The 23,116-nt window shown below is 43.4% G+C and overlaps 1 protein-coding gene across 2 annotated transcripts in view; it reads left to right on the plus strand.

Annotated features, from left to right (window-relative positions):
• The window catches only part of gldc (glycine dehydrogenase (decarboxylating)), a 120,456-nt gene that overhangs the window by 70,133 nt on the left and 27,207 nt on the right, over window positions 1-23,116 (plus strand). For both annotated transcript variants that reach the window (XM_078395931.1, XM_078395929.1), the window contains exons 13-18: window positions 1,422-1,506; window positions 1,602-1,643; window positions 3,315-3,457; window positions 8,272-8,347; window positions 15,061-15,186; window positions 20,203-20,352. In XM_078395931.1, the coding sequence (XP_078252057.1) occupies window positions 1,422-1,506; window positions 1,602-1,643; window positions 3,315-3,457; window positions 8,272-8,347; window positions 15,061-15,186; window positions 20,203-20,352 (622 nt within the window). The remainder of the gene's footprint in view (window positions 1-1,421; window positions 1,507-1,601; window positions 1,644-3,314; window positions 3,458-8,271; window positions 8,348-15,060; window positions 15,187-20,202; window positions 20,353-23,116) is intronic.

Raw genomic sequence — 23,116 nt, forward strand, 5'->3', positions numbered from 1 at the left:
CTTGGGATGAGAATCAGTATCAGCCCATGTTAGAGCCATACAGGACAGAAACTGGTCCTTTGACCCACAATGCCCCAGCCAACTATTATGTACACATTTATATTCATTGCCTGTGGCATTGTTATGGTGCTCCTCTAGCACTATGCCTATTCCCACTCTGTCACAACAGAACTTGAGCCTCATATCTGATATGTTTTCTACCCATCGTCCACTTTGTGTATTTGGATGACTGTCTACCCAATCTGTGTCTCTCATAGTTTTATACACTCTTATCAGGTCACTCCTCAGCTTCTGACACTCCAAAGAAAATGATCCAAGTTTGTCCACTGTCCATTCTCTCTTTATAATTAATACGTTATAGTCCCGGCAACATCTTCTGCACACTCGAAAAAGCTTCCACATCTTTCATGCAAAGCAGAGACCAGAATTGCACACAATGCCTTAAACGTGGCGCAACCAACGTTTTATAAAGCTGTGACATGACTTCCTGACTTATACACTCAATGCCCATACCAATGAAGGTAAGACACCATACGCCTTCTTTGCAACCCTCCCTGAAAACAGCTGTACAAGTATATATGGTAGTACCTTCATTATTGCTTCTAATGGTCCGACCATTTACTCTATACTTTCCCCTTACATTTAACCTCCCAAAGCACAATACCTCACCCTTGCCCAGATTAAACTCCATCTGCCATTTCTCAGTCCATATCTCTAACTGATCTATATCCTGCTGCATCCTTTGACAACCATCTTCAATACACACAACCTCACCAATTTTTGTGTTGTCTGCAAACTTTCTGATCAGCCCATCTGCATTTTCATTCAAATCATGTATATCTATATCACAAACAACAGAGATCCTTACACTGATCCCTGCGAAACACCATTGGTCACAAAACTTTAGTCAGAAAAACACCCCTCTACTACCAACCTCTGTCTTCTATGGAAGTCTAGTTTTTAATCCAATCTACCAAGTCACAATGGATTCCATGAGTCTTCTGGGTCAGTCTACCATGAGGAATCTTGTGAAATGCCTTATCAAAGTCTACATGGACAACATCAAATATCTCACCCTCATCGATCATCATCGTCACTTCCTCAAAAACTTAAATCAGAAGGTCATAAGTGATAGGAGCAGAATTAAGCCATTCAATCGTGGCGGATCTCTCTCCCTCCTAACCCCATTCTCCTGCCTTCTCCCCACAACCACAAATTGAGTTCCTAAGACACAATCTGGCATGCACAAAGCCACTCTGACTGTCCCTAATTTGTCCATTATTTTCCAAATGCTATGTTCCACTTAAACAGAATTTATTATTATGCCTGAAACATATCGTTCTGCAGTCAGTTAGGTTAATTTTATCATTTGTATAGAATTGGCTCTTTCAGGTATTTCATTGTTGACTTATACTTTTCAGTTACCACTCAGAAACAAATATTGTCCGGTACATGAAAAAGTTGGAAAATAAAGATATTTCTCTCGTTCACAGCATGATTCCTCTGGTGGGTGATAGTTACTTTTACACTTTTATCCACTGCTATATGTTACTTCAGATTTTATTTAGTCTTCATTACTCATGTTTCCTCTCTTTGACCAGGGGTCTTGCACTATGAAGCTCAACAGTTCCTCAGAACTCACTGTAAGTATTCCAACTCCAGTAATGATTATCTGTATATGACAATTTTAATGGCTGTTCAGAACAACACAGTATAACTGTATAACTGTCTCACCTAAGAGGGTAGAGTTGCTTAATTCAAAAAACTAAATGCTGGTGGAACTCGGCATGTAAGGCAGCATCTGTGGAGGGTAGGTTGCCAACTGTCCCGTATTAGCTGGGACATCCCGTATTTTGGGCTAAATTGCTTTGTCCCGTATGGGACCGCCCTTGTCCCGTATTAGGCCATGGGGACAGTGTAGGAAAAAAACTGCAGATGCTGGTTAAAATCGAAGGTAGTCACAAATTGCCGGGGTAACTCAGCGGAACGGGCAGCATTTCGTGAGAGAAGGAATGGGCGACATTTCGGGTCGAGACCTTCTTCAGACTGAAGTTTTTTTCCCCTAAAATACTTTATTTCTGAGTGCTGCTTTGCACAAGCCAACCTTACCCTTCCCTCCCCACCCTCTCCCCGGCCCCACGACAGTCCTGACTGAGGTTAAATGGCCCCTGTAATGCACGGCTCAGTTTGGGCATGGCGATCTGTGGGCGTGTCTCAGTCCCCGGCGCTATGCGGGCCGCTCTGTCCCACCGGTCGCTCCACACTCCGTCCCGGCTCAGTGACGCTTCCAGTCCGGGCTCCGGCTTCTCCTGCGGCCACTCCGCCTCTTGCTCCTAGGGGGGGCCCTGACGAAGCCCCAGTCCACACTGATGAGCTGCCCGGCCAGCTCCCACCCATTCAAACCCTCCATGGCTGTCTGCGCCTCCTTGTTGCCTAGGTCTCGTGCTCCACCAGAGTGCAGCCCTTGTGGTAGCCGGTGCGCCGGTCCAGGTTGAGGTGCAGGTTCTTGATCTCACCGTACTCGGCAAACTTGTCGTGGATGTCCTCCTCGGTGGCTTCCTCCTGGACCCCGATCACAAACAGGATCCACCCCTCCACCGAGCATTGCGGGCCTGGCTCGTCGCCGTCTTGCTCCACAGAGTCGTAGTCTTCTCATAGCCTGGATCAAGCGCCTTCCTCGGAGCCAAATCCATGCCCCTTCCACGTCTTCACCTTCTCCTTCTGTTTGTGGGTACTTTCGTCGCCCTCGTCGTCCACGGCGAAGTCCTCATGGAGGTCCAGCAGAAGATGGGTGATGTTTTGGGTCGAGACTCTTTTTCAGACTGAGGAAGGGTCTCGACCCAAAACGTCACCCATTCCTTCTCTCCCGAGATGCTGCCTGACCTGCAGAGTTGCTCCAGCATTTTGTGTCTACCTCCAGACAGGGTAGGCCCGGAGGCCCGGGCGCCACCTAACGGAGGTTGCACGGCAACCCACCTCCTGGCCCGGGCGGCCACCATTGGTGGAACGGGAGCACGTGGCCGCTGGCTGGGTGAGGTCATGTGGGGCGCGCGGTGGTGACGTCCTCTTGTCCCATATTTGGGAGTGAGGAGGTTGGCAACCCTAGTGGAGGGACTGGACAGACGTTTCGGGTCAGGATTCCTCTTCAGACCGAAATGTCGTCGCCTGTTCGTCGACACAGCTATAACATTAAGTGGCTAAAACTGTCATGAATCCTGTAAGCCAATCATTAATTTTCAGTTTGAAATGCATGATGCATGTTTTTTATAATGGATGTTGTGTTTCTTTCTTCTCATGGTCCCTATACTTTACAGCCTATCACATGGCCAGAATTTGGAAATATCCATCCTTTTGTCCCTCTGGATCAAGCTCAAGGCTACCAGCAGCTATTCCATGAATTGGAACGGGACTTGTGTGAAATAACAGGATATGACAAAATCTCGTTCCAGCCGAATAGGTAGGCCTACAACTCTCTGACATAACCTTTCTTGAATGTCTGTTGTAACACCAATGAAATAGTAATGTAATGAATACAATCATTCCCACTTAATAACCTCTATTCCAGGTAATTTGTTTCATGCAAATTTTCAATTTCATTTGGGTTTTAGAAAAGGCAGGGGATACAGCAATTTGTACTGGCAAAGCAATGGGATTTGTATTTTCTACCCTGATTAGTACTGACTCAGTGCAGTTCAATGTACAAGCTTGCCTCGGAATTCTGTAACATGGCAATCATGCCCAAATGTAATTGTGGCCAGCAGTCTTCAACAGGTCATGGTGTGGCAGGAGACATTATACTCTGGTCTCTCCCAGGTGACCTAACAGATGTTCCTACACTGAGTATGTAATAAAATGATACTGATCTCTGTATTAAACCATACTTTGGACTATTGTTATTTACAACTGATCTGCTCTGCAAGGAACTGATTGACTTTGCTTAATTGGAATAGAACATGCTGATTTAGCACAATGCTCCCACAATATATGTTATTAAGATAAAGTGCACTTGATAAGGATGTTAATTTGTTCATTTTCTTATGGATAAGGGCCAAACAGAGTGAGCTTTGGAAGTGATTATCCTTCTGACTAGAAATGCTGGAAAAACTGGTTCCGCTGTTCACATTTTAGCAAACCTCATGTTAGTTTTTCTTAGTTATTGTTTATCGCAGTTATGTTCTTAATGATGTTTGAAAAAATATTTCAGAAGTATTTTTGATGTACTGCCAAAATTGTTGCACTATGAGTTGAATATCGCTTCTCAATTTTACTTTACTGAAGGAGACATTTGCTGTGAACCAGAGTAATCTATCAGGTCATAGATTACCTAGGTCTTTATCTCTTCCAACAAATCCAGTACATGAGCACCGGATTTAAAAAAAAACTGAAGGCAGTAAAATATGAAAGATATTGAAAGAACATGAAAGAAACAATAAGTGAACAAATACACAAAAGGCTGGAGCTACAGTATAGCGTTGTTTGAAAAGATGCAATAACCCTTCCAAGTGCTGTGGTGATGTACCAAATCTTTGCTCTTGCGGTAAGAGTGCTCTCCAACTCATTACTTTTTAGGAAGAAATTTAAATTGATTTCTTTCCCCTGGTCCTAGCCCAACAAATTCTGCTGGAGTTGCAGGTTTGTGACTGTGGAATATTCATCTCACTCATTTCATTGTCCTGCAGACCCTTGCTGTTTGAGGGCTCACTGAGGGCAGCCAGGGTGTGTGAAACTAACCCAGAAACGAGTCGCCGTCAAGAGGTGAAAGGAAAACCAGCTTTTGTTTCCAGTGCAGTATATCATTCAAAAATGGGAACTTTCTTTCAAAGGGAAAGCATTTAATGTTAATGCTGATCCTTGTACTACTGAGGTTCATGAACTCATTCTGGTTCATCAGTTCCCCAAACCCTCCCTTTGTTTTGTTCCTGATTAAAATGACAACAGTACATTTTTGCCTGTTAATGGTTATTTATACTTGAGGTGAGCACAAACAGCAATTTACTCACAGTTATTGCTAAAATGCTTTTCCTGTAGAGTATTGAACCTTTGTATTATCTAATCTGACTGTCCATTTGAGTCCACATGTAAACAAATACAGTGTCTCCTTCTCGGTCTAGTGTTTTTACTCTGTGCTGAATATATATTTGTATGGCTTATCTTTACTGAGCTAAAGCAGATATTTTGGGTAACTTCATGTACTGGTGGACAATAGACAATAGGTGCAGGAGTAGGACATTCGGCCCTTCGAGCCAGCACCACCATTCAATGTGATCATGGCTGATCATTCTCAATCAGTACCCCGTTCCTGCCTTCTCCCCATACCCCCTGACTCCGCTATCCTTAAAAGCTCTATCTAGCTCTCTCTTGAATGCATTCAGAGAATTGGCCTCCACTGCCTTCTGAGGCAGAGAATTCCACAGATTACATGTGCTTTGACATGTGCTTTAATCTTGTGGCCTGAATTTAATTTCTAGCCTATATCAAAACTTTGCTCCAATGACAACATACTGCTCTGAGAGGGATTGTGCTGCTGAAACATTGAAAAGTAGAGATAGCATTGACGAATAAGATAGTGATAAGGCACAAAACAAGACATTTCTTTGTAATTCACAATCGTGTTCACTATTGATTTGGAGAAAACTATAGTTAGAAGTTTTCAATAACTCACGCACATTCTGTGACTCAGTATCGTAATCATTCTGTGCTCGCCTTATGTACACATTTTTCCATATGGAATTACTGGATACCGATGATGACTAAATAGAATGATTGAATCCCTCTGTTTTCACATTGACAGAGCTAATTATGGCTCTATCACTGTTTGATGACATCCATATTTATGGGTGGCACCAGAGACCCGGGTTCAATCCTGACCTGGAGTGCTGTCTGTGTGGTTTGCACGTTCCACCTGTGACTGCGTGGGGTTTCTCTAGGTGCCCTGCTTACCTCCCATATCCCACAAGACGTGAGGATTTGTAGGATAATTGCCTTCTGTGAATTTCCCTGGGTGTATAGGGAGTGGATGTGAATGGCATAGATCTTGTGTGAATGGGTGATCGATGGTCGGCGTGGTCAGTAGGCTGAAGAGCTTGTTTCCATGCTGTATCTTTGAACTAAACTAAACCCATATTAGTAGAAAGGTCTGAGTTAGTGCACACCAGGTGAAATAGGCCATGGCAAACCCCATCAGTATATTTAAGAAGTAAATAGTAATGACCTTTTGCCTTATTGTGTACAATGGACCAATGTGATGACAGCGTGGTAGGTGGGAGCGCACCAATTGTCAGATTAATTCCCAAGTGTGTCGGGTCAATGAGACAAGATCATAGTTTCCCAAACAGCCAGAGAAAGGCCCCGAAGCTCCTGAATTGGAAGAGCGCCTGAGTTTCTCCAGCCAAACCTGTTCATCTTAACAATGTTCAGCTCTTAACATGCCTGACTCTCAACTCTCAACTTTAAAGAACAATCTCATTGCAAAGCATTGGGGAGACTGGGCAGATCAACCAGTTTGATGTGCAGTCCTTTGTCAGGTACTTCAGCCAACAGATTCCTCTTTGTTAAGGCTAAGGAATTCTGGAATTCTCTGCCTCAGAAGGCAGTGGAGGCCAATTCTCTGAATGCATTCAAGAGAGAGCTGGATAGAGCTCTTAAGGATAGCGGAGTCAGGGGGTATGGGGAGAAGGCAGGAACGGGGTACTGATTGAGAATGATCAGCCATGATCACATGGAATGGCGGTGCTGACTCGAAGGATCCTATACTCAACTCCCCTTCAAGCTCCGGCACTTCAAGCGCTGTAAGGCAGCAACTCTACCGCTGCGCCACCGTGCCGCACACAAATCATGATGTTACATCACTGAACCATCAGTGCATCAGAGGGGCTGGAGACACATGGGAAATATGCATAAGATGAGTGCAGGTCCTCCCCAGGCTATGAATGGCTGACCTGTGGACATTCTGTACATACGAACAACTATTTGGATGACTGGCTGTATGTTTGGGGATATATTTGCTGGCTGCTGTGGGGCTGCAGGACTTCAGATTCAGGTTAGTTTGTTGTCATGTACACCCGGGTACATGACAACAAATTTTATGGCGAGCCCATTACAGCAGAATGGTGCAAGGTTGTAAAGCAGATCCGAGTAGTGCAAACAAAATTCAAGTTCAGTGATGGAATAAATGAATGAGGTAGAATTACATGTAAGAGGAAGCGGCAGCATCTCTGGGAAGTGAGTGTGAAAGGGGTGATATAAAGGAACTGCAGATGCTGGTTTATACCAAAGATAGACACAAAATGCTGGTGTAGCTCAGTGGGTCAGGCAGCATCTCTGGAGAAAGTGGACAAGCGATGCTTCGAGTCAAGACCCTTTATTCTGAATGCTTAAAAGAAGGTTTCTAGCTGGATGGAATGCTTGCTGTATGTAGGTCTGGTAACCTAGTATAACATAATTATTGTATTGTTATTTATTGTATATTTATTTGTTGTGTTGTTGTGTTAATCTGCATGTAAAGCTGCAACAAATAAGTATTTAATTGTTCCATTGCTGGTGCATATGACAATTAAACACTCTTGCCTGTTGTAAATTGCACTACCATGTGAGTTGGTGATGGCTTTGTAGTTAGAATAAAGGCCTGAGGATCTCAGTGTCAGAACTCACATAGACCATGACAAACAGGAAAGAATAGTTCTGGCTGCAATAGGTAGCCAAATGAAATATGTATATCGCACAAGTTTATTCATAATCTATTCCACATTTTCTTTCATCTTCCAATAACCAGATAATTTTTTCATTTAGCCATTCCCACTCAATCTTGAATTTCAGCGGTGACAGTATCTTCATTGATGATAAAACATTCATATTCTTAGAGGTCATGAAAGATGCTACAGAAATTCAAGTCAATTTCTTTCTACTTTCACTTCTTCCTCTCAGTGGAGTTTGGATTCCATGAGGCAATTTTTTTTTAAAATCTCTTGGAATGAAACAGACCCTTGTTTTGATGATTTCTACCCCTGGAACAGGGTACTCCTGGAGATGAAGGTCTTTTTTTATGGTTTTAATGCTTCTGCCTTGGAAGGAAGTGAGCCCTGGGCACCGGAGTCTGATTACTGGCCTTAAATTGGGACATGAGTCTCATGTAAGAGAATACTTTAAAAATAATTAAAATAATCTGTTTCCTTGAAATTGAATTTGCATGCTTGTATAGCTTTGCAAGGGAAAGCAACCATATATTGCCATGTATCTTTCTGAAATATCTCTACCTTGTTATCTGTTGAACAGCGGCGCCCAGGGTGAATATGCAGGATTGGCAGCAATTAAGGCTTATCTAAACGCAAAAGGAGAGCATCAGAGAACTGTAAGTAACCAAGTGGATAACAACACGTTTTCTTCTGATGAATGATACACACAGTGTGTGCACTTTCTGGCAGGAGTCATTCGATATCAGTGAGAAGCAAAAACATGGGATTATTTTTGCACCAGTACATTGTTTGTCTCTCTCAATTGCCTTCCTCATCCAAGTAAAAAGTCTAATACATTGAGAACTATGGGCATGGAAATAAATCTGAGGATTTTTTGTTTTTATTTGAGAATACGACAAGATGTAGTATCACACTACAGCCAAGATAGCCCACCAGCAACTCTACTTCCTCAGAAAACGAATGAAATCTGGCGTGTCTCCAATGATGCTTACCAATTTTACAGATGCACTATAGAAAGCATCCTGTCAGGATGAATCACAGCCTGGTGTGGCAGCTGCTCTGCCCAAGACCACAAGAAATTGCAGAAAGGCAGAAATGCGGGACATGGTGACCTACTCCTGCTCCTACTTTAGGGTGGTGGTGCAAAGAAAGAGCAGGAGAACTCCTACAGAAATTCCTCTCCACTCTTCCCTTTCCATGAGGAAAACACCTTTAAATAAACAAGAAATATAGCTGAATTTTCAGACAAGATTCACAGTGCCGATCTTCTGGCGGCTTTTCAGAATCATTTTATCCATAAAGTTTTTATCACAATAGACAATAGGTGCAGGAGTAGGCCATTCAGCCCTTCGAGCCAGCACCGCCATTCAATGCGATCATGGCTGATCACTCTCAATCAGTACCCCGTTCCTGCCTTCTCCCCATACCCCCTCACTCCGCTATCCTTAAGAGCTCTATCCAGCTCTCTCTTGAAAGCATCCAACGAACTGGCCTCCACTGCCTTCTGAGGCAGAGAATTCCACACCTTTACCACTCTCTGACTGAAAAAGTTCTTCCTCATCTCCGTTCTAAATGGCCTACCCCTTATTCTTAAACTGTGGCCCCTTGTTCTGGACTCCCCCAACATTGGGAACATGTTTCCTGCCTCTAATGTGTCCAATCCCCTAATTATCTTATATGTTTCAATAAGATCCCCCCTCATCCTTCTAAATTCCAGTGTATACAAGCCCAATCGCTCCAGCCTTTCAACATACGACAGTCCCGCCATTCCGGGAATTAACCTAGTGAACCTACGCTGCACGCCCTCCATAGCAAGAATATCCTTCCTCAAATTTGGAGACCAAAACTGCACACAGTACTCCAGGTGCGGTCTCACCAGGGCCCGGTACAACTGTAGAAGGACCTCTTTGCTCCTATACTCAACTCCTCTTGTTATGAAGGCCAACATTCCATTGGCTTTCTTCACTGCCTGCTGTACCTGCATGCTTCCTTTCATTGACTGATGCACTAGGACACCCAGATCTCGTTGAACTCCCCCTCCTCCTAACTTGACACCATTCAGATAATAATCTGCCTTTCTATTCTTACTTCCAAAGTGAATAACCTCACACTTATCTACATTAAACTGCATCTGCCATGTATCCGCCCACTCACACAACCTGTCCAAGTCACCCTGCAGCCTTATTGCATCTTCCTCACAATTCACACTACCCCCCAGCTTAGTATCATCTGCAAATTTGCTAATGGTACTTTTAATCCCTTCGTCTAAGTCATTAATGTATATCGTAAATAGCTGGGGTCCCAGCACCGAACCTTGCGGTACCCCACTGGTCACTGCCTGCCATTCCGAAAGGGCCCCATTTATCCCCACTCTTTGCTTTCTGTCTGTCAACCAATTTTCTATCCATGTCAGTACCTACCCCCAATACCATGTGCCCTAATTTTGCCCACTAATCTCCTATGTGGGACCTTGTCAAAGGCTTTCTGAAAGTCGAGGTACACCACATCCACTGACTCTCCCCTGTCAATTTTCCTAGTTACATCCTCAAAAAATTCCAGTAGATTTGTCAAGCATGATTTCCCCTTCGTAAATCCATGCTGACTCGGAATGATCCCGTTACTGCTATCCAAAAGCTCAGCAATTTCGTCTTTTATAATTGACTCCAGCATCTTCCCCACCACTGATGTCAGACTAACTGGTCTATAATTACCCATTTTCTCTCTCCCTCCTTTCTTAAAAAGTGGGATAACATTTGCTATCCTCCAATCCACAGGAACTGATCCTGAATCTATAGAACATTGAAAAATGATCTCCAATGCTTCCACTATTTCTAGAGCCACCTCCTTAAGTACCCTAGGATGCAGACCATCAGGCCCTGGGGATTTATCAGCCTTCAGTCCCATCAGTCTACCCAAAACCCAATATGTAAACTTCCAGAATAAGGCATTGGTTCTTGTTGAAGGAGTGCTTCCCTCTGGTGGTCTGCTGGGGTCTGGATTCTGAACTGCATCCAGAGTAAATGAGTAAACAAAATGGGAATGCTGCAGGCAGTGGAACTCCCTTCAGCACTAAAACATCTATGAATAGATAGCAGGCATTGGCAAGTGATTAAAGTTATAGTCATACCCTGGAATAAATGCGGAAACTTTATTTGGAACAACTTGTTTACCACAGTAGATCTGAATTGTAATCCATAGCATAAATGGATGTTTTGCAACACTGACAACTTTTGACCTGATTTTCCAGATAGTGGATTTGAAATCTGAACCATATGAAATATGTTTAACTGTTCTAAGAACTGTTTAACTGTTCTAAGGGCAGCACAGTGACACAACTGCTAGAGCTGCTGCCTAATGCCACCAGAGACCCGAGTTCAATTGAGACCTTGGGTGCTGTCTGTGTGGAGTTTGCATATTCTCCCTGTATCTTCCAGGTGCTCCGGTTTCCTCCCACATCCCAAAGACGTGCGGGTTAATTGGCTTTTGTAAATTGCCCCAAGCGTGTAATGATCGGATGTGAAAGTGGGATAACATAAATCTAGTGAGAACAGGTGATCGATGTTCAGTGGGCCCCAAAGGCACTGTTTCCATGCTGCACCAATCCATCATTCAGTCAATTAAATACACGTTCATAACTTAGCCATACCAAGGAGCTACTGATGCTGGTTTACACAAAAGTGCTTGAGTAACTCAGCGAGTCAGTGAGGAGAACAGTCTGCAGAACATGGATAGGTGATGTTTCAGTTCAGGACCCTTCTTCAGGGGGGGCAGGAAAGAAAATTGGAAGAGTGGAGAGGCAAGACAAAGCGTGGCAAGTAATAGGTGGACAGGCAAGGTTTTTTTTTGATAGGCAGATGGTTGGAACAGAGACCAGAGATCAAAGCAGAAGGTGTGAGACAGAAGGATTGAAGAGTTGCAAATCATGAAGCCAGAGGAAACTTTCATTACAGCTACCTACTTGTAGAAAGTCTATTAGCTTTTCAATTCCAGATGAAATGGGACGCCCATTGTTCTTTTTGCCCTCTTTTACTGCCTCCATTATCACTGGCAACTATCTCATCCCAACTCTGATTTCATGAATAATTATGTAACTTAGTGGAACATGCCTACCTACTGCAAACTATATAATAGCCTAGCCTTGTATCAGTGGGATGGTAAAGAACTCTTGAAGTTATCCAGGTTACAAAATCGGCCCTTTAATGTCAGTGAACAATAAATAATATATTTAGCGTTATGTTTTCTTACTGATTTTTGAATGGAAACATTTTTAAAGTCTTCAGGAAATAAAATATCAGTCCAGAATTGTAATTATATGTAACTTTGTCTGAACTTGTTGAAATCAAGCAATGATTTTGTAGGAGTAAATTGTCTGGGACACTTCCCATGACAAATCCGTTTCTTTCTCCCTCTCATGTTCAAAAACATGCATAATTTTGGATAAAAATCTAACATGCTAGAAAACTCAGCAAGTCAGATTAAAAAGTGTGGAACGAGAAAATATTACTGCGTCAGGCCCTGACCTTTTGCAGAACTGGGAAAGAGAAAAGAGTTGGGTTGGGCGAAGGGTGGAACAAAGGCAATGTCTGATGATAAAATAATGCAGCAGTTAAGATATTGATTTGTTTTGTCTGTATAATATATGTTGGTTTGTCACATTTACTAGCTATTGTGACTAGACATAAATGACGAGACAGTTTTTGCATGCTATTCAGGCAAATCAGACCATACGAGTACAACGGTTAGTGATACAGCTATTGAGAAAATGTAGATTAAAAAAATGTGCAGTGGCTGTCATGAGGTGGATTGGGAGATCAGGAATACTGTTTATGAGAGGATGGTTCAGCAATCTGGTAACAGCGGGGAAAAAACTGTTCTTGAATCTTGGTACATGCTTTAGCCTTTGTATCTTCTGCCTGATGGGAGAGGAGAGAAATGAGAATGATGAAGAGGAGGTGACTGGTTCTTGAGTATGTTGGCTGCTTTCCCAAACAAATATGTCACACATTTTGTATAGTCTGCATAAAGTTATATAGTGTGACTACACAGAGAAAAAGGGATGGCAGTCACCTAGGGACAGTTTTCATACAGACGGATAGAAGGAACAAATTATCTGAGCTGGAGAATTTGACATTGAGTCCTGCAGGCTGCCGTGTGCTAGATGGAAGCTGAGGTATTCTTCCTTGAGCTTGTTTTGCATCTTGTTGAAACAAACAGTGCAGGAGGCCACAGACAGAGAGGTTAGAATCGGAGGTGGATTAAAATGGTAGGCGCCCAGGATCCCAGGATCACTCCTACAGGCAAAACACAGGTGCTTTATCAAATGCTCACTTAACATTAACATTTGCCATGTAAATACTTTTTTTAAAACCTGTGCTTCAGAATTTTATTCTCTGAATAATGCATGATGCCTCAACAGGTACATAAATTACTCACAGATAGACACTGTGTTACCCATATGCTGATAGCTCAGAGGTCAGTTTGTGTAACCCTGTTTGGTTCAGGTGACCATTTTGATTATATCTTCTCCTACCACCATACAAATACCACACTTCTTGTGTTTGAGGCAGTAGAAATTTATGTCACGCCTTCCAGGCGCTGTAGCCAGTGCAATGTGCTATTGTCAAGGGCCGTGAGGTCTACCCCTCCACCAGGGGGACGGAGGACAGTGCAGTCGAAAATGACGTGCTGTGCTGTTTGCTGGTCTGCTCCACACACGCAGGCTGCTGATGAACGCAACCCCCAACGATGCATGTTGGCGTTGAACCGGCCGACCCCTGTGCGGAGCCGGTTCAGGGCGACCCACTCTTTGCGGGGCATGTCCGAGCCGGGTGGGGCTGTGGTGTCCGGTGCGACAGTGAATTGAGGAGGTTGCGAAGTCTGTTCCCAGCTGGTTCTCCATGCTCCTAGTATGTTGAAACCGGAGCCACAGAGGGTTGCTGCATGACGGGAGAAAGGGTGACGAGATGACAGGCGTTGAGGTCCCAGTTGCTGTGAATCCTGGGCGAGGTGGTGCAAGGATGTTTGGCATCTGATGGGGCCTTGCACACCAGCCTATGAGTGAAGAACTCTCTGCGAAGCTTGGTGGGTGTGATACCTGCGAACACCGGCAGGAGATCCGTCAGAGTAGGGCATAGGCCGCCAGTGATGATCCGCATGGTATCGTTGAGGGTGGCATCTAGCTTGCTCGTATGAGCGCTGCGGCACCATGCTGGGGCAGCGTGCTCAGCGGCCCTGTACACGAGTGCAAGAGCACTGGTTCGAAGAGTAGATGCCCCATGACGATCCGGCCAAGCAACGCAGCGGGTTGTTCCATGCCAAGACTTTAGCACAGAGAGCTTCAAGGTGTTGCTTGTAGGTCAGCTCCCGATCTAGTTTCAATCCGAGATATGTAGGAAATGGGTTGTAGGGTAGGGGTGACCCATTGAAGGTGACGGTTAGCTGGCGTTGAGCTTCCTTTGGTGTTCACGTGAAAGGCCGTTGTCGTGGTTTTTGCCATACTCAGTTTTAGTCTCCAGGGCTTAAAGTAGCCTGCGACAAGTTCCATATTCACCGAGAACAAACAGAGACAGCAAAAGCAGAATACCACACTGAATAATAGCTCATCCAAATTAATCTGTCAAAATTATTTCACCCAGAGTTGTGAATCTGTGGAATTCTCTGCTACAGAAACCAGTGGAGGCCAATTCACTGGATGTATTCAAGAGAGAGTTGGATGTAACTCTTAGGGTTAATGGAATCAAGGGATATGGGGAGAAAGCAGGAACTGGGTACTGATTCTGAATGATCAGCCATGATCATATTGAATGGCTGTGCTGGCTCAAAGGGCCTAATGGCCTACTCCTGCACCTATTTTCCAGCTTTCTAAGTTAATTTTTTTTGTTGCCAGTTGGATAAGCTATTAACACAAGACACGATACAAGATTAAGCTGATTCCACATTGAACCAGTGACTGGGGCATTTCTGTTAAACACTGAATCAAGATTAATGTTTGAAACAGCAGTAATGCATTGTGGAGCAATGTTTCAGTTTCAATGGATTTATTTTAGACATATATTGTTCACTTTAGTTTACTCTGATGTTAAAATAAAGATGTCAAGGATTTTTCCTTATCCTTTCTACTTGGTATGATCACAAAAAGTTACAGTTTAATGGAGGCTCGTGTACTTACCGTAGCTTGTGATTTCTTGAGCTCTTTTACACAAAGGATTACAGATTCCTGCTTAGCCTGCGCACAATCCACCAGTCAACACTGGTATTGATTCAGTGTAGGGAGTATCAAGCGTTTTAACCAAATTTGCTGAAAAGATTTTGAGCAGCTGATTGGCTTTTGATCTTCACCATGTAATTGTTCCTTTCCTCCTCGATCCAGGTTTGCCTTATTCCCAAATCAGCTCATGGCACTAATCCAGCCAGTGCACAGATGGCAGGGATGAAAATCCAGCCAGTTGAAGTGGACAAGAATGGAAACATAGATGTTGCACATTTAAAGGCAATGGTATGTGAAATAACACCACGCCCACAGAATAACTGGTAGAAAGTATTGAACTTGGCAGAGACCATTAATACCACCCTTCACTAAAAAGTGAAAACTGGGAATTCTGAGAATCTGACATTAAAAAATGTAAATACCAGAAATACTGATACTGTGCTGATACTGTGAAAACTAATGACCGTTCCCAGGACCGGGGGCGGTCTTACAGTTGAAGAGACCCGGGTTCGATGCTGCTACATGTGCTGTCTGTACAGAGTTTATACGTTCTCCCTATGACCATGTGAGTTTTCTCCGGGTGCTCTGGTTTCTTCCCACAATCCAAAGACGTACAGGTGTGTAGGTGAATTGACTTTGGTAAAAATTGTAAATTGTCCCTAGTGTGTAGGATAGTGTTAGTATATGGGGATGATCGTTGGTCAGCACGGACTCGGTGGAACGAAGGGCCTGTTTCCGTGCTGTATTTCTGAAGTCTAAAGTCCAAACTGCGATAACATTGTTTTTATTGTTTTTCATTCTTGACATTCACAGTTTTTGTTACTTTAGCTTGATCCTTTGTGCTGCATTTTGGATCTTCTGGGGTCCACTTCTCCACCACCCATCTCACTCATTGTTTTTGGAATCAATCACTGAATTACGATGTCTGAAATGCCAGCCTTAGAGTCCAAGCAGCTTTGCACCTGAGAATGTTGGATTGTGCTGATAGTTCCTGTTGCCATCTACTGTCGGGGAAATCAATCGGGGAAATCAATGCTCTTTGAGCAAGTGATCTGAGCCACCTAAAACTTTATCAGTGGTTAAAGCACTAATTTAATACACACAGACTACTGCATTACAGCACCGTCATAGAATGCAATACCAAGTTTAATTCTTCAGTGAAGGGTGGGTTATTAACTCTACAAACTGGCTGACTTAGATTTACACTGATATTTTTTGCATTGATTGATATCTCTGTTTCAATGCAAAATGATTTGCAATGTAAGTGTATTGCTGTTAATGCAAAATGATTTGAATTAGAAACATAGAAAATAGGTGCAGGAGTAGGCCATTCGGCCCTTCGAGCCTGCACCGCCATTCAATATGATCATGGCTGATCATTCAGCTCAGTAGCCTGTACCTGCCTTCTCTCCATACCCCCTGATCCCTCTAGCAAAAAGGGCCACATCTAACTCCCTCTTAAATATAGCCAATGAACTGGCCTCAACTACCTTCTGTGGCAGAGAATTCCACAGACTCACCACTCTCTGTGTGAAGAAATGTTTTCTCATCTCGGTCCTAAAAGACTTCCCCCTTATTCTTAAGCTGTGACCCCTAGTTCTGGACTCCCCCAACATCGGGAACAATCTTCCCGCATCTAACCTCTCCAACTCCTTAAGAATTTTATATGTTTCTATAAGATCCCCCCTCAGTCTTCTAAATTCCAGCGAGTACAAGCCCAGTCTATCTAGTCTTTCCTCATATGTAAGTCCCGCCATCCCAGGGATCAATCTGGTGAACCTTCTCTGTACTCCCTCTAAGGCAAGAACGTCTTTCCTCAGGTTCGGAGACCAAAACTGCACACAATACTCCAGGTGCGGTCTCACCAAGGCCCTGTACAACTGCAGCAGAACCTCCCTGCTCCTAAACTCAAATCCTCTTGCTATGAATGCCAACATACCATTCGCTTTCTTCACTGCCTGCTGCACCTGCATGCTTGCTTTCAATGACTGGTGCACCATGACACCCAGGTCACGTTGCATCTCCCATTCTCCCAATCGATCACCATTCAGGTAATACTCTGCTTTCCTGTTCTTGCCGCCAAAGTGGATAACCTCACATTTATCCACATTATATTGCATCTGCCATGCATTTGCCCACTCGCCTAATCTATCCAAGTCACTCTGCAGCCTCCTAGCATCCTCCTCGCAGCTAACACTGCCACCCAGCTTCGTGTCATCCGCAAACTTAGAGATGTTGCATTCAATTCCCTCGTCCAAATCATTAATGTTGTTGTTAATGCAAAATCATTTGTATCTATTGATTTTGCTGTTAATGCAAAGTGTTTGCATTGATAGTCTCATATTTAACACCTTGTTCAGTCTCACAGAGTTGTGACATTCCACAAGTGTAACTTAGCAGCCTGTCTCCTTTCGAAAAGTTCGAAAAGTTGCCTACTCATTCAGTAGGCATTCTGCTGTCTGGTATGAGCATTAGTAAATGTCAGAGGCAGACATGGCCAAATTAAGTTGCTGCTGACAAATAAAAATTCTTGTGCAGGCACAGATTCCAACGATCTGATAGAAAGCAGTATTTAGCAAAAAAAAATCCTTTTAATAGGAATGTAAGAGAAATAACGCCTAGGCATGGAAGACTAATTTGCAAAGCTGTTCTTTCTTGTTCTATTCAGCCTGCAAAGGTAGTACTCACGTCTCACTGAGGACTTCCTCAGATTTCTGTTGTGTTGTCATTCCCATGCCTTTCGAAACAAACTGAGTATAATCTAAATTGAACAATTAAAAGTTCACCCACAGGGAATGATTGCATATTGGATCTTTCAAATCTTTATTTCAGTTTACACCTGCACATTAATTGCCCCATTGTGTTCATCAAAAACAACTTAAATATCTGTTTGCCTTCTCCAGAATCTCTCGTGTTATTGTGACTCATACTGTGTGAAGTGCTGGGAAAATTGCAAAGTATTGCCTTGATCAACTCTCGATTTCTTTATGTTCTGACATTCATGCGTTTATAACTTGTGTGGTGAAAATCCTGTTAATGAGCTGTCTGTTCAGACAAAATGGGCTGCAAATATCCTGTATTTTACATTGGATTTTTAAAAAATGCAGTGCATTTTCTAATGCATAATGGTCTTAGCCTTTGCATGTTTTTCTTTATAACACATCTTTATATTCTTCACAATGTGCACACTGCTGAAATAGTTGATAGTTATTGATCATCTTGAAACTGTTCTTGAACTGAGTGCCAATCAGAATCAGATTAACCTTTATTGTCATCCAAAAAAACAAGTCTTTTGGACGAAATTCCGCTACCCAACAGTCCTACAATAAGAGCAATAAAAATAAGCAATAACACACACAATCACAAATCAACACAAAACAAAAAAAAGAAACATCCATCACAGTGAGTCTCCTCCAGTCACCTCACTGTGATGGAAGGCCAGAATATCTTTTCTCTTCCCCTGCCGTCTTCGCCCGCGGTCAGGCTGTTGAAGTTGCCACGTTGGGGCGGTCGGGGCTCCTGACATTGAAGCCCCCGCTGGGCGGAGAAAATCCTGCGGCCTATTTGAGGCCGCGCCGGACGGTGAAAGGTCCGCAGAGGGCCGGCCCAAGCCCCGCGATTCGGGGAAGGCGAAGATGCTGCCACTGCCGGAGCTCCCGATGTCGGCCCCCACCCAGGGGCCTGCGAGCTTCCGATATCCACGCGGCCCGCGCCGGAGCCTCCGAAGGCAGGTCGCAGCCGCACTCGCAGCGCCACCACAGCCTCCGAAGGCAGCCAGCTCCGCAGATGGTAAGTCCGGTCCGCGGGCTCTGCGAACCAGAGCCCCAGGTGGTCCCAGCTGCAGGCTGCCAGCTCCAGGTGTTTGGCCGATGGTAGGCCGCAGCGTGAACGGAGACACGGCCAAGAAAAAAAATGTCGGGTCTCCGTTCGGAAGAGCCAATTTTACAGATTTCCCCCCCCCACACATAGTACACAACCACAAAAAGCTCTACTTCACATCTAAACACTACAATTAAGACAAAAAACAACAAAAAAGACAAACGGACTGCAGCGCCGCCATTTCCTATCCACGTGCAAAGGTATTTCCATGGGCATTTCAGAGTCAACTGCCTCACAATGGCTCTGTTGTTACCTTTGGACATCAAATTATGTAGCCTCAAAGGACATCAGCGAGCCAGAGAGATATTACAGCCCTTCCTTATTACCTTTACTAATGCTACCTATTATCCCAGGTCATTAATTATTCTTGCAAACCCCATTTATCTTGATGTAATTTGAATTTGTGTTTCAAGTACATTAGTCCAGGTTTTGTGACTTAACCAGACCACCATGTTCACTGTAAATGATGCTTCTCATCACTCACAAAATGATGCTTCTCATATCAAATGGTGGCATTGTCAGAGGGTTCCCATGTTGAGAGTTACTAAAAAAGCAGTGGATCAATCCAACAAAATGAATGCAGTTTAGTATTTTTCAGCAGTTAGAACAGCCAGTTTATACATTAGTTAGCACTGGGGGAAAGTCCAAAGTTACAACTACCTCTTGCCAAGACTCTGGGTTCCTATCCTCTTTTATAGCAACTTGTATGAACCCCTCACATTGCTTAATATTAATCATCCCTCATAAAAATAAATACAGCTCTTCCCTCCCAACCTGTCAGATGTTTTTGACACAGTCGATCATACAATTCACGTTTTATATCTCTCCTCATTTGTACAGCTGGATGAACTGTCCTTCCATCGTTCCATCCGCATATTTTCAGTTTCAGTTACACAAACCTACTGTGACTCTCAGTACAGCAAACCTCTGATTTTAAGACTCTTATCCTTTGGCTTGAACCCTTTGGGGTTACCTCTGTAGATTCCTACAGCCATTACGCTGTATTTGCTCCTCCAAATCTGGTGCGTTGTGAAGCTCCGATTTCCTTCACTCCACCACTGTTGGCCATACTTTAAAGTCCTTAAATCCTAATTTCCATCCCTCAACACTCCTTGTCTTTGGTCACTAAAACAATCCCTCTTGACCAAGCTTTTAGTCCCATTGCTTTCAAACTTTAGAGATACAGCGCCGAAACAGGCCCTTCGGCCCACCGAGTCCACACCGACCAGCAATCAATGTGTACACTAGCACTATCCTACACACTAGGGACCATTTACAATTTTACCAAAACCAATTAACCAAGAAACTTGTACGTCTTTGCAGTGTGGGAGTAATCCTGAGCACACATTTTGAATCTGTTCAAATCGCTGTTTATTTATGCCTGCAAAGAAGTGACAAAGAGCTCATTTGTACTTTCTGTTCAAGGTTGACAAGCACAAAGATAATCTGGCTGCCATAATGATCACCTATCCATCCACATACGGAGTGTTTGAGGAGAATATCAGTGACGTGTGTGACCTCATCCATGATCACGGGGGACAGGTTTACCTAGACGGGGCAAACATGAATGCGCAGGTGAGTAATATAACTGTTTTTATAGTGCCACTGAGTCAGATGCATTGTAACTATCAACATCAGTACAACACAGCAAGTGGCAGCTAACTAGTGTCAAGTGTTTTGGAGAACTTCTTTTCGAAAACTTATTTTGTGTATAGAAGCAAAAATGAAGCTGCTACACCAGACAGCTTACTATTTTCAGTGCTATTGCTGCTGATTGTATATCAGGAAAATTGGCACTTCCATCATCTGGATGTTTATAGATAGAAAATACAAGTTTAAGAATTTGAGATTTTTCAGCCTGGGAGTGGTAACCCACATTCTAAAAAATGTATTTTTACATTTTAAACACTCCCAGACTCAGAGCCAATACTGGAGTTGCGTCCTCAACCACCCCCCACCTCCCCCACCCACCCCTCCCCCAGCTTTAGATGTACATCTGCAGTACAGAATATTAGATTTCAAATTCAGGTCATCACCACAACCATCCTTCTTCTGATGGATCGTGGGAGTGTTGTGGCTTTCTATCCCTTGACCAGTGATTATAAATTGTGCATCTTTCAGAATCATTGTGATGTGCAGCGTGGAAACAGGCCATTCGGCCCACCTTAATGATGGGAAATCATTATCATTATCATAATTATACATGATATCTAGGAATTTAAAATATAAGCTGGTTAAATCGAAATCCTGCACAGTAAAAAAACATTTGTTTGCCAATGCTTGCTGTGTTCCTTGTCCTAAACCAATATTGATAGTAAGGTCGTTGATATATTAGCAGTTTGATATCGTCATGGAGACTTCCTGGAAGAGAGATGTACTTGTACAGCTCTAACCTGTTCATACACATTGTCTTAAACATGGGCTGCCCATTGCACCCCTTTTAAATTGAAAATTATATCAACGAGCCAAGGAGTTTTGATCATGTTGGTTCGATCATGAATGATTTTAGAATAGGATTTAGAAGCAGCTTACAAGGTGCCAGGTTCACATTGAAGCACTGTATCATTTTATTTTCCATTTCTATTGCAATAAATGCGATTAGAGTAACTGGACTTTGCCATGTCAGCCAGTTGCTGACTTGAGCCTTCTAACCTGCATGAGTGGGAATTGGTGATGGAACTGGATATGCCCATCATGATTATAATTTGCACATAACCCGATTAACACAAAATGCAATGGCATCCTTACAAGTGACACTGCTCTGTAGGATGCTGTCATGGACTGGAGCTTCAATGGAATCTCACCTTACAAAAATTAAATTAATAGTTGCAATCATACAAGTGTAATATCCTTTATGTGGATCTCCGCAAAGTTTTTATCAGAACACAACATACGTTTATGTCCTATCCTGCAGAGAGCCATAGACCTATCTTCCTGATTTGGATTGGTTGCAGAACTTCAGTGACTCATAACCCTTTATTTCCATGATTTATGTCTGGGTTCATCAGTGCACCTTCAGGACCTTGCCAGTAGTTTGAAAGCAGGACAATAGGGCGACATTTTGAAGTCCGAAGCTCCAAATATTAAAATGTGGATGAAGTGTGAAATTTTGTATGATAATATACCTATGATCGGCCTTATGGGTTGATGGGAATATGGAGGGAATAAAAAGGGATTAGAACATAGAACATAGAACATAAAACGGGATCAGCACAGGAACACAATGTTTCCACCGAACATGATGCCAATGGATCAGTATAAGATCAGCGTAGATGGATACTTGAAGGTAGGCTTGGGCGGAGGGGTCTATTGCTGTCCTGAATCAATCTTGAGGTGTTTTGCCACCATAAAGATGTAGAGGGGGCTAGCATCTGCCAAACCTGAATTTATTCACAACAGATGAAAATTCTACCCAAACTTATTCTCGTAGCTTGAGCCGAAAAGTAAAGAGCCAGTGGATGTAGTGTATCTAGACTTTCAGAAAGTCTTTGATAAGGTCCCACACGGGAGGTTGGTGAGCAAAATTAGACCACATGGTATTGGGGGTAGGGTATTGACATGGATAGAGAATTGGTTGGCAGACAGGAAGCAAAGAGTAGGAATAAACGGGTCCTTTTCAGAATGGCAGACAGTGGCGAGTGGAGTGCCGCAAGGCTCGGTGCTGGGGCCACAACTATTTACTATATATATATCAATGATTTGGATGATGGAATTAGAAGTAACACTAGCAAGTTTGCAGATGACACAAAGCTGGGTGGCAGTGTAAACTGCGAAGAGGATGTTAGGAGGTTGCAGGGTGACTTGGGCAGGTTGATTGAGTGGGCAGCTGCCTGGCAGATGCAGTATAATGTAGAGAAATATGAGGTTATCCACTATGGCAGCAAAAACAAGGAGGCAGATTATTATCTCAATGGTGTTAGATTAGGTAAAGGGGACGTGCAACGAGACCTGGGTGTCCTTGTACACCAGTCATTGAAAGTAAGCGTGTAGGTACAGCAGGCAGTGAAGAAAGCTAATGGCATGTTGGCCTTCATAATGAGAGGATTTGAGCATAGGAGCAAAGAGGTCCTTCTGCAGTTGTATAGGGCCCTGGTGAGACCGCATCTGGAGTATTGTGTGCAGTTTTGGTCTCCTAATTTGAGGAAGGACATCCTTGCTATTGAGGCAGTGCAGCATAGGTTCACGAGGTTAATCCCTGGGATGGCGGGACTGTCATATGAGGAAAGGTTGGAAAGACTGGGCTTGTATTCACTGGAGTTTAGAAGGATGAGAGGGGATCTTATAGAGATGTATAAAATTATAAAAGGACTGGACAAACTAGATGCAGGAAAAATGTTCC

Source organism: Rhinoraja longicauda, chromosome 3 (assembly GCF_053455715.1).
Source record: "Rhinoraja longicauda isolate Sanriku21f chromosome 3, sRhiLon1.1, whole genome shotgun sequence".
Lineage (NCBI taxonomy): Eukaryota > Metazoa > Chordata > Chondrichthyes > Rajiformes > Arhynchobatidae > Rhinoraja > Rhinoraja longicauda.